The sequence below is a fragment of the Arachis ipaensis genome, chromosome B02, assembly GCF_000816755.2.
Source record: "Arachis ipaensis cultivar K30076 chromosome B02, Araip1.1, whole genome shotgun sequence".
Lineage (NCBI taxonomy): Eukaryota > Viridiplantae > Streptophyta > Magnoliopsida > Fabales > Fabaceae > Arachis > Arachis ipaensis.
In genome coordinates, this window is record NC_029786.2 from 99,912,680 (window position 1) to 99,923,280 (window position 10,601).

At 32.9% G+C, this 10,601-nt stretch overlaps 2 protein-coding genes across 6 annotated transcripts; one reads left to right on the forward strand and one right to left on the reverse strand.

Annotated features, from left to right (window-relative positions):
- On the forward strand, positions 2,742 to 6,437 carry LOC110269046. Of its 2 annotated transcripts, none has more exons than XM_021116318.1 (2): positions 2,742 to 2,938; positions 3,898 to 6,437. In XM_021116318.1, exon 2 carries the CDS (start codon positions 3,907 to 3,909, stop codon positions 5,764 to 5,766), a length of 1,860 nt encoding a protein of 619 aa, XP_020971977.1. In that variant the 5' UTR covers positions 2,742 to 2,938; positions 3,898 to 3,906; the 3' UTR covers positions 5,767 to 6,437. The 2 variants fall into 2 exon arrangements, with proteins under 2 accessions (XP_020971977.1, XP_020971978.1); XM_021116319.1 differs by having other exon boundaries at positions 3,901 to 6,437.
- On the reverse strand, positions 7,317 to 9,764 carry LOC107627821 (aldehyde dehydrogenase family 3 member H1-like). 4 transcript variants are annotated; one of them, XR_002358006.1, is made up of 6 exons: positions 9,469 to 9,764; positions 9,280 to 9,398; positions 9,119 to 9,199; positions 8,751 to 9,023; positions 8,462 to 8,610; positions 7,330 to 8,082 (listed from the first exon to the last, which is right to left on the reverse strand). XR_002358006.1 is itself a non-coding variant. In XM_021116320.1 (3 exons), exons 1-3 carry the CDS (start codon positions 8,790 to 8,792, stop codon positions 8,040 to 8,042), a joined length of 234 nt encoding a protein of 77 aa, XP_020971979.1. In that variant the 5' UTR covers positions 8,793 to 9,268; the 3' UTR covers positions 7,317 to 8,039. The 4 variants fall into 4 exon arrangements, 1 of the variants encoding a protein (XP_020971979.1); XR_002358004.1 differs by having other exon boundaries at positions 7,335 to 8,082; positions 8,751 to 9,199; positions 9,469 to 9,763; XR_002358005.1 differs by lacking the exon at positions 7,330 to 8,082 and having other exon boundaries at positions 8,279 to 8,610; positions 8,751 to 9,199; positions 9,469 to 9,763.

Below are 10,601 nucleotides of genomic sequence, written 5' to 3' on the forward strand. Positions count from 1 at the left end.
TTCTAAAGTAAGAGGAAAAGAATAAAAAAGTTATGGTGCCCAAGTATTTTTCATGGAACAAAAATGATAGCTATTGAAATATATAATACAATTAAGTTGAATATTTGAATTATCATTATTAGCAATAAAAGTTCAGATTAAGACTTTACACGAGACGAATATGTTTTATTGTTTTTCCTAAATGATCAGAATATTACCTAGCCAGTTAATAATAATACAAATAAGATGGGCCCTTAAAATTAAAATTGGAAACTCATCTAATAAAATTATGATGGGGAAGCTACTTATTAATATATATATAAGGAAAGTTCTATGGTGGCATTAGTTTTGGTGGCTAAAGGTGGCATAAATTTGACCAACAAATAAAATATTGACACATGGCAAAAAAAATTAAATCTAAAACTAAAATGATTTTTTCTTTCTTATAATTACTTTTATCAAAATAATTTTTTAATTATTATTTTATTATTGTTTTTATTTTTAAAAAATAATTTTTTATAATTATTTTTACTAAAATAATTTATTATTATTTTTATTTTTTAATTATTTTTATTATTTTTTTTTTAGTAATTTCTAAAAATAACACCAAAATTATTTTTTAATTACTTTTATTATTATTATTTTTATTTCTAAAAAATAATTTTTTATAATTATTTTTACTAAAATAATTTATTATTATTTTTATTTTTTAAAAATAATTTTTATAATTATTTTTACTAAAATAATTTTTTTATAATTATTTTTTCTTTTTGTAATTTTGGAAAAAAGACTAAAACCAAAATAATATTCTTTCTCTTATAATTTTTTATGATTATTTTGATCAAAATAATCATAAAAAATTACGAAAGAGAGAATTATTTTTATTTTAGATTTAATTTTTTTGTCATATGTCAATATTTTATTTGTTGGTCAAATTTATGCCATCTTTAGCCACCAAAACTAATGCTACCATAGAACTTTTCTATATATAATATTGTGTACTTTGTAAATAATTTATATCTTGTGAATTTTTAAGACAATGCGATCTAGTTGCACATATTATATATATTATTTTCAAAATTATTATTAATGTAAAGTTAATTTTCATTAACGTATGTAAAAATTCACGTTATACGCACACATGCATGCAAGGGTCTATTCACATATGAAAAAGCTTAGGGAATTAGTATTTTTGTTGAAATTATTTGATCAGTATTTAATTATAAAAAAAATAATTAATTCTACACCATCAAATATCATTTCATACTATTAAAAATATTGATAATAATTAATTGATAACTAAATATTACAAATTTTACTAGCCCTAACATTTCTCTTCACAGATATCTAAGAATATTTGCTAATTTTCGTGTAACTTTTATTCCTTTACTTTTTATGTTGGGAAGAAAGAATAAAATAAGATTTGTTGCTTGACTATGCGTGTCATACTTTAATGCAATCCATTCTAACTATTACGCAAAGTATAATCATTATCCAAAATATTACAGAATAGAGATAATTTTGTTACGGCAAGAATATAATTTGAGTAAGGTATTGATTTTATCTTCACATTTAGAGTAAGTTTTAAATACCTCTAAATTTCTAATATTTAAATTATGTTATTTAAATTTTTAATATTTTAAAATTATTTTAAAATTATTTTATTATTAGTGATTTATTAACAGAATTGATAGTAGGATACATTAGAGACATACTATATATATTGTATATGTATCATATTTGTTTTTTTTTTTTTTAAAGTTTATCTATTAATCATTCTAGAAGTATTATCTGATGAGTAAAATCTTGAATTTGTAATGCAACTCATTCCATTAAAATTTATTTTCATTTTACTTATTTGGTAATTATTTCAAGAGTAATGTATCGTTTTTGCCCTCAACGACTAGTGTTTTAAAATTATTTCAATTTTGTCTTGCCGTCAATTCTGTTAATAGATTCCTAACGGCAGAACAATATTTTAAAACGTTAGAAACTTAAATATGACAATTTATTACGTTAGGAACAACTTTAAAACTTATCCCAAATATTTGGAATAAAAATAATACTTTATTCATATAATTTTCTTTTTCTTTTGACAGGGAATTGAAGAGAGTATATTAGTAAATAATCCTTTGATAATACTAGAATAAAATTAAAATGCAGAATATATATATATTCAAATTTACTGAAAATTCACTGTTAACTTCACACAATAACGAAAAATGTGAGCAAATAATTTTTACATCTTCTAATTTTCTAAACTAACATTGAAGATTAATGTGATCAAGCTAGACTATATTTTTTCATAATTATTTTTTGGGACATTTTACTATATACAGACTAAAATTGTATAAAAAGAGTATACATTTTTTTATAGTTATTTTTTATTATTTTATTGATGTTCAAAATGCGAATCTTAATTTTTTCAATCTTTTTTCATTCTATAAAAAAAAGACCTGTAAATTTATATCTTTATTGTATAATTTACTTTATTTTTTTGGTAAGAAATAGAATAAGATGCTGACCATTAATATATTACTCTTAAAATTAATAATAGAATATGTGATTTTAGATTTATTCCAAAATTATTGTAGCTTGATATTAAATTATTTCATCATCCTTACAAACATGTTGCTCGTGTGTGTCCTCGTCTTACTGTATAAGCATCCTCAAAGTAAGATGCCTTTGTAACACTTTATTATTACTGTAGTCTCTATAAATCCCTATATATAGCATGATGATTGCACATTATTGTTACAACAAAAAATTAAATCATTTTCCATATAGTTTAAGTGTGTGACCATCATCCCTCTCTTCTCCTCTAAAAATTTAATCCTTATTCTAACTTCTAAATTATTATCTTTAATGTTCTTTTCATTTCCTCTCTCCATTGTCAGCTTATAAATTAGAAGAAATTTGAGAAGCAAAAACTTGTGTGTAGATTAATTTGCACTATACGGTATGTCCTTCTATCACTTAATTACTAATTACTAATTACTACAACAAATACTATATCAAGTAATTGAAAGATGTGGTGTTATTAACTAGCATTGCCAATTTATATCTCTTACATATTCTGATTTTTCATATTTGATTCTCTAGCATTTTCATTATTATATGATAAAAATGTTAGTATTGATTAATTATCCAAATCTCAATTATGTTTAGTACGTTACTTTCGTTATAATTTTAAGAAGAATTATGTTGACATCCAACATTGCATAACCCAGAGTAATTATTTATTATTGGAATATGATTGGTTACACTTGACATAAAATGAAAACATTTGAAATTATTAGCAAATTACTTCTACACCTCTATCTTGAAATCGGAAACATCGCATTGTACTCTGAACTCATTGAAAAATTGTATTTCACCTTATGTTACCACAAATCCAAACAATGCTTACACATTAATATTTTCTTTTTATTTTTTTAAAAACTTATTATTCTTTTCTTTTAAACAATTGAATGGTTGAAATACTACTTTTTTCCCTTGATCTAACTATTGCCATTCTTCAAACTTATTAATAAAAACCCAATCAACTTTAATGATAAATTTTGGCTGATTTTGGCTAATTTATCTTGGTTGTCAGGTATTTTTTAGAGGAATGCTAGGGGGTCAGCAACATTTGGGATTTATAGCCATCAAATAACCATCATGAGACTTTTAATGATGTGAGATTAATGTGAGATTTCATCCAATGGCTCACTCTTCTTTGATGGTTACATACTGGCCAGAATTTGATAAAATTGCTGGTCCCCTAGACTTTTTCTATTTTTTATTATATTATACAAACGAAAAAGTGTAAAAATGTTAAATAACGAACAAATTTAAATTGTATTTGTAATGTTATCCAACTTTTTTTTCTCACTAAAAGTTTTTCCTCTTCAATTACGTCCGTACTGGTGCATACAGCAGAAAGTGATGGAGATCTTCCCGGAGTCCGTACTATCACTGTGGAACAAATGTGAGATACGTGTTTTGGTTTTACTAAGCCTGTTATGGCAAGTTATCCTGATCATATGTGGTCCAATGAGAAAACACAAAAGAAGTGGCATCAAAGGATTGATCCTAAATTTTGTTGTTTGGGTGACATATTTGACGGCAGATCAGTTAGCAACTGTAGCATTGGGGACACTTGCCACGAACCAAATAGAGGTTGACAAGTCCAATTCCAAAAGAGAGAGCAAAGACCAATCTGTTCAAGCATTATGGGCACCTTTTCTGTTATTGCATCTTGGTGGCCCTGACACAATCACTGCTTATTCCTTGGAAGACAACACCTTATGGAGGAGGCACCTGCTTGGTCTAATTGTCCAAGTCAGTGTTGCATTCTACATCTTCCTAAGGTCATGGGGAAACAATGCACTAACATTTGTGGCCATTCCGATGTTTGTTTCCGGAATCATCAAGTACTCTGAGAGAAATTGGGTTCTAAGGTCTGCTACCACCGACCAATTTAGGAAGTCTTTGCCTTCAAATGTCACGCTACAAATCCCAAATTCAGATCACATCCTTAGGGACCCTGAATTGGAATGTATTCACAAAGGATATTCTTTGTTTCCCTTAGTCAAACGTCTTTATGCAAATCTAGGCGTAGAAGATCAAGATTTAACTACAAGCTTTAATTTGGCAAAAGAATGTGTGCTTGAGATGAAACCACCAAGTGCCTTTAAAGTGGTGCAAGTGCAACTTGGGTTTTTATTTGATGTGCTCTACACAAAGGCCTCTATAATTTATACCAAAAAAGGACTCTTTCTAAGATTGGTGAGTGCTTTATCCACAACATGTGCAGTGGTTGCATTCATTCTTGTGATTCATGGTGATGATGCCTACTCAAGGGTTGATGTTGATATAACATATGTTTTGTTTATTGGGGCAATCTTTCTTGAGCTTTATGCATTTTTTGCCATTACTTTGTCTGATTGGACAATGTGTTGGCTAACCAAAAGAGAGAGGAGTTGTTTGCTAAACTTAATGTACTCTTTCATTTCTCGCTTTCGATCAATTTTATCAGGCAGTAAAGACAAGTTATACATGAGTCAACTCAGCCTGATGGATCTTTGCTTAAAAGAGACAACCACATCTTGCATTGAAGACTACTTGTTCAACAAAATCTTACCCTTGGAATTTAATCTGCTCCGTAATGAGCGATTGGAAGAGGTGGATACCGATATGAAAAAACTTATATTTAACAACATACTATATAGCAATCATAGGTTTGAAAGGAATAGTTTAGCAATAAATGTGATTTATTGGCATGTTGTAACAGAGATTGTGTACCACTCCACTAGTCCTAGTCCTGGTGAGGAAGGCAAACGCAAACGTGAAGCATGCAAGAAGATATCTGATTATCTATTCTATATATTGCTTCAACACCCTTCCATGTTGCCTCCATGGATTGGTGGTATTGAATATATCCAAGACACCATCAATCATGCCCGAGAGTTATGTCATCATGCGGAGTCTCCTGCTCAAGCTGCTCAAATTCTAAAGCAATATGTGAATACGAATCGTGATGGAGTGAAAAGTCGCAAGTCATTCTTAGATGGAAGTTATGGAATTTTTGAAAACATGGATCAGCTACATGGTGTCTGGTTAGATATCTTGACCTCCGCTACTGATAACTTTGAATGGGGTTCACATGCTCAACAACTACCAAGTGGAGGGGAATTCCTTACTCATGTTAGTCTTCTCAAGATGGATCATTTTTTAAGTCAAATCTTGTCGAAAAAGCAAACTTCAGAAACAGAGGTGCGGACGAGGGATGGACAAGATGCATAAACCACAAACCAGCATCTCCACATGCTGCTTTTCAGGCTCTCTAGTTCTGTGTTTGTGGTTCTTGTCACATCAGTAATGTACATATTTACTACTTATATTATATATCATTCTTTTTCTTATTGTATATCCTCCAGACCTCCCAAGATACACATAACATCGTTATGAGTTTTTATCACATTTAGAGAAATTTGTATATTGCATAATATGAGGAGGGTCAGGACACTGATCCTGAGCTCTTGCTCCATTGAAGAACTTCCACCAAAGGTAGGCAAATTGTTTCATCCAATATACCTTGACTTGCTTGCCTGGAGTAATATGCAATCTGCTCAATCTTCAAACTTCAAATCTCAATGGATGTTATATTCTTCGCAATCTTGTTTTTGTTGCACTGCACTACTCCTACATAGAACATATTAACAGGGAACTGCTCCTTGTATTTCCAATTTCTGCCACTTAAGCTTAGGATTTTGCCTTCCCTTCTTTTATATAAATATTGAAGCACTAAGTTAAAGGGAAATGAGTGATTTTTATTTGCACAAAATGTTAATGGAATTATGAATGCAATGTTTGTTCGGAAATTTATTGGGGATGCCTAGCATCTATTTTGGAGAGGTAAGAGTAAAACTAATTTTTGTAATTTTAATTTGTTTAATTGCTGGTCCTCAAAATCGATTCTTCTATAATTCATCATGAGAAAAGTGATCATTTGTTAATTTCTATCACATTTATTTTTTTAGGAACTACTACCAAATATGAAATATTAATTGATCATACAAATTTCTGCTAGATCAAGAATTCATCTTTCTTATTATTGACCCAATTTTTTCATGTATGAGCGTGGAATCTAGCAGAGAGGGAAGTGCTGATTCAAGCTTTCTGCTTTTTATAACAGCTCCAGTTTTACAAATAAAATTGTTGCCTCTTGAGCTACTTCCGATTTGGCAAACATTTTATTTAATATCTATTAAACTATGAGTGTCAGTAGTGTGTCCTTGCACGACTATGCCTATTTGCTTGGTTTGCTTTTTTTTTTCCCCTTTCGGTTTCACTCTATTTGCTTGGATAATGCTTCATGTTTCAGTTGACAAACACTGCTTGTGCTCTGACAGAATTTATTTTTCATATGGAAAGTAGGTTGGTGTATTGGCGGAATATTGGGGAGAGGGGTGTTTTGCAGGTGTATGGATCAGGGTCAACACGCCGGGGGCGTGATGACATGGTGCGCATGCAGGGATTTCACGTAGCACGCCGGGGGCGTGGTGAAGCAGGGCTCGCAGATTCCCAACGCCTAACACGGGGCGGGCGTGGTGGAAGCTGTCTGCATGCAGGGGACAGCTCCTCCACCCTGGTAAGCAGCAACGTCCATGGCTCTATAAAATGAGCCTCTCACCCAGCCAGTATATGCATATAGAGTGTGAGGTTTATTGAGAGAAGGAAAGGTTGCTTGGGAGAAGAAGTTTGAAGCACATAAAGAAGTGAAAAAAAAATTATTCTTTGTATTTATATTTAAAAATGGTTCAGAATTATGCTGCTCCGGATGAATATATTATAAATTATTCGGATCATCCAATATATGTAAGTTGGTAAATTAATTTTTGAGAAAAGGATAAATTAGTCCCTGACCTTTTAACCCGCGGATATTTTCGTCCATGACCATTGGAAAATACTTTTAAGTCCCTGACGTCCCTAAAAATTAGACGGATCAGTCATTCTGTCCATAAGCCACCGTCAGACCTGACGGAAAAGGCTGACCTGGCTCCCCCTCTGCTTACCTGGCTTAACGGCGTTCCCACGTGGCACGTTAGTGGGATGGAGCTTTTGAAAAAGGGACACATAAGTCCCTGTCACTCAAAACGACGTCGTTTTGTGTGCTGCCCCTTATATACACTCTCATCCCTTTCCTTGTGTACAATGTCTATTACACCCACAAAGTTTTTACAAAATTACATTAAACCCTAAGGAAGACCAAAGATCAAACGCAGGAATACTCTGGTTCTCCCTCCAAAAAAACCACCATCCAGACTGAGAAGGTTCCGGTGTGCATTTGTTGTCGAAGAGGGAGAACCATATACTCTGTTTCTTGTCTTTTTTATAGAGATTTCATTCGTCATCAGTGATTCTTTCAGTTTTATTCCTTTGTTGAGATGCCTGCTGATGAAAAAATCGAGTGTTCTTATTCTCCGCTTTCAACAAGTTCACACAAGATCTTTGGGCCCATTTAATCTCTTCTTAATAGAAGAATTTGTCTAAGTCTGCCTGTGCCTTTTTCAAATTCAGAATTGTTCCTTCAATTTGTGAGTGAGATGGAACAATAAGCTACACCAGGAAAAGAGAACAAAACAGAGATGAAAAATATTCTCACTTCATATTAATATTAATATTTGCATATTTTAGGAATACATAGAAAATGAGTGATTATAAATATTCTTCATATATGGATGCATCCTCAATCTTCTTAGCTGAGATGCTTAAATATTTTGGTGGAGTGAAACATAAACATATTTTATGAGAATGATCTTTAGAAACATTGTCAGAAGGTTATTTTATATCATGATTCTTCTTCATCTAAAATCGAAATAAGGGTAACCCTCCAACTCTGAATGGTTATTTAGTTCTTAGCACACACACATGCAAGCTCGTGCATTGATTGAAAAGATTATATATATATAAAAAAAAAAAGACAAATGAACATTACATGTAAGGCAATGTCATTGACAAGCATCCCCCTGCAGAAACATTCTTCACAAACTGCTCTTTCAGCTTCTTGTTATTTGTAAATATATATGCAGCCAGAGGCTTTGTTCCTAAATTGATCAGATCAAAACTTTCTTCCAATTTATTCACCTGTTACCCAAAAATCATGTATCATTATTATTGATCTTCCAAAGCAGCACATATCAATTACTATTGCAGATTGATAATAAATTGCAAAAATAATGTCATATAAAACAGTTATTTAGGTGCCTTGATTAAATTATTCCTACCGTGATGATGGGAAGCGATGGACCAAATATCTCCTCACCCATGATCAGAGAATCATGTGGAACATTCAATAGTAAAGTGGTTGTGATTTACAATTCTGGATATATCTTTTGATTCCAACGGATTCTTTCCAAAGAAGTTCTCCAACTCAGTCTCCATTCTTGCAATGCTTTGCTGCACTTTCCTAGTTTCTCTTCAATCTGATCATAGTTCACAGCCCAGCTTCTTTTGATAATCTCTTTGCATTCAGAGTCTCTAAGCCACATTCTTTGAATCTGAAAATATATGGCCTCTTTCTTTTTAAGCTCTCCCCATAAACATCGATTAGGATTGGACAATGGTCTGATCTGTATCTTTGAAAATGCTTTACCACTCTTTCTAGGAATGCTTCCTTCCAATTTATTATTGCCACTGCTCTATCTAGCCTTTCTTGAATATTTGCTTCCCCAACCTGATTGTTAGACCAAGTGTAAGCATATCCTACAAAGCCTAAATCTAGTAATTGATTCACTTGAAGAGATTCTCATTTACCTGAGTATAAGTCATTGGTAGACAACAGTAGCAATAATGGTATAAGAAACAGCTCCGAAATAAGGATGAAAAATCATAATCTGCAAGGTTGGGGCAAATGGGTTCTTCAGATGCAAAACCTGAAAAAGGTTGATGTCATTTCCCATTCTATCTGAAATCGAAAAGAATTGAATGGGGGAAAACACTTACGGAGCTGATTCCAGCGGCGAAGAACGGGATAGGACCAGGCTTCTGGTCAGGAGAAGCGGTAGCTTTTGCAGCGCGGTAAGCTTCTGGCGGCATGATGCCGTAAACAATGGAGACATTAACTCCAGCCTTCTCCCAAATGGCCCCGTCCTGGAGAACCCTGCTGATGCCGCCACCGCCGCTGGGCCTGGACCAAACGTCATCTTTGAAGTTGGCCCTGCCATCGGCAGCCTCAAGGGCGGTGCAGACGGGGTCCTTACAGAAGAGGAGGAGGAAGAAGAATGGGTTATTTAGGGCCAAACGGGAAACGACGTAGTTTTAGGGTTGAGGGACTTATTTGTCCAATTTTTGAAACTATCCTGTTGACTCATCAGTCCACGTGTGTATCTGTAAACCCCGGTTAAATTAGTTAATAAATTAGTTTTTAATAAGAAGGATTAGAAATGCGAATATTATATCAAAATAGGGTAGAGCTCATCGAAACGAGAATTTTGACACTAATTTTGAAGAAAACGGTCTAAGATTGGACTGAAAGGACCGAACCGGTTGAACCGGACCCAAACCGGGCTGTCGGTTCAACCGGACCAGCCCTATTAAATGAACCCAGCTTTGTCTTCTCCCTCATTACTGCAGCAACGAAGCTTTCAGCTTCCAGGGAGAAGAGAAACGAGAAACATTCCCGTAACCCTCATGTTAATTTCCGATCCCCGTAACTTCTCCGTCCGAGCTCCAATCGCCGCACCGTTTGCGGCCACGCGTTCACCGCGTCGAACTCTACATTTCTATCGGAACAATTTCATAGGTAACTTATTTAATCACTCTCAGCTTCATCTTCCCCCAATTTTCGAATTTTAATTGGGAATATTGAATTTCTTTGATTTCTGATGTTTTAGGATCCAATTAGCTTGAGAGAAACGTTCACTCTTGCTTATGTGAAGCTTGGATAAGGTGAGGATACGATAATTCTATTTTATTTTCTTTAAATTTGAGCTTTGAGTATTAAATTGGGTATATATGTATTATGAATGTGTATTAGGTTGAAAATAAATAATTGGAGCTTGAAATTGTGAATACTGGAACTTGGAGGAAGCAGATTAGTTGAGTTTTGAGGGGTTGTCTGGGTTTTGAATAAATAG

What these genes read in the sequence shown, in the direction of transcription:
- LOC110269046 (XM_021116318.1), top strand. Translation starts at nt 3,907, where the DNA reads ATGGAGATCTTCCCGGAGTCCGTACTATCACTGTGGAACAAATGTGAG.
- LOC107627821 (XM_021116320.1), bottom strand. Translation starts at nt 8,792, where the DNA reads ATGGGTGAGGAGATATTTGGTCCATCGCTTCCCATCATCACG. An exon ending in CATCGCTTCCCATCATCACG is followed by an intron (nt 8,611 to 8,750) that starts GTAGGAATAATT and finishes TTTGGGTAACAG; the next exon opens with GTGAATAAATTGGAAGAAAG. An exon ending in TCAATGACATTGCCTTACAT is followed by an intron (nt 8,083 to 8,461) that starts GTAATGTTCATT and finishes TTCCTGGTGTAG; the next exon opens with CTTATTGTTCCATCTCACTC.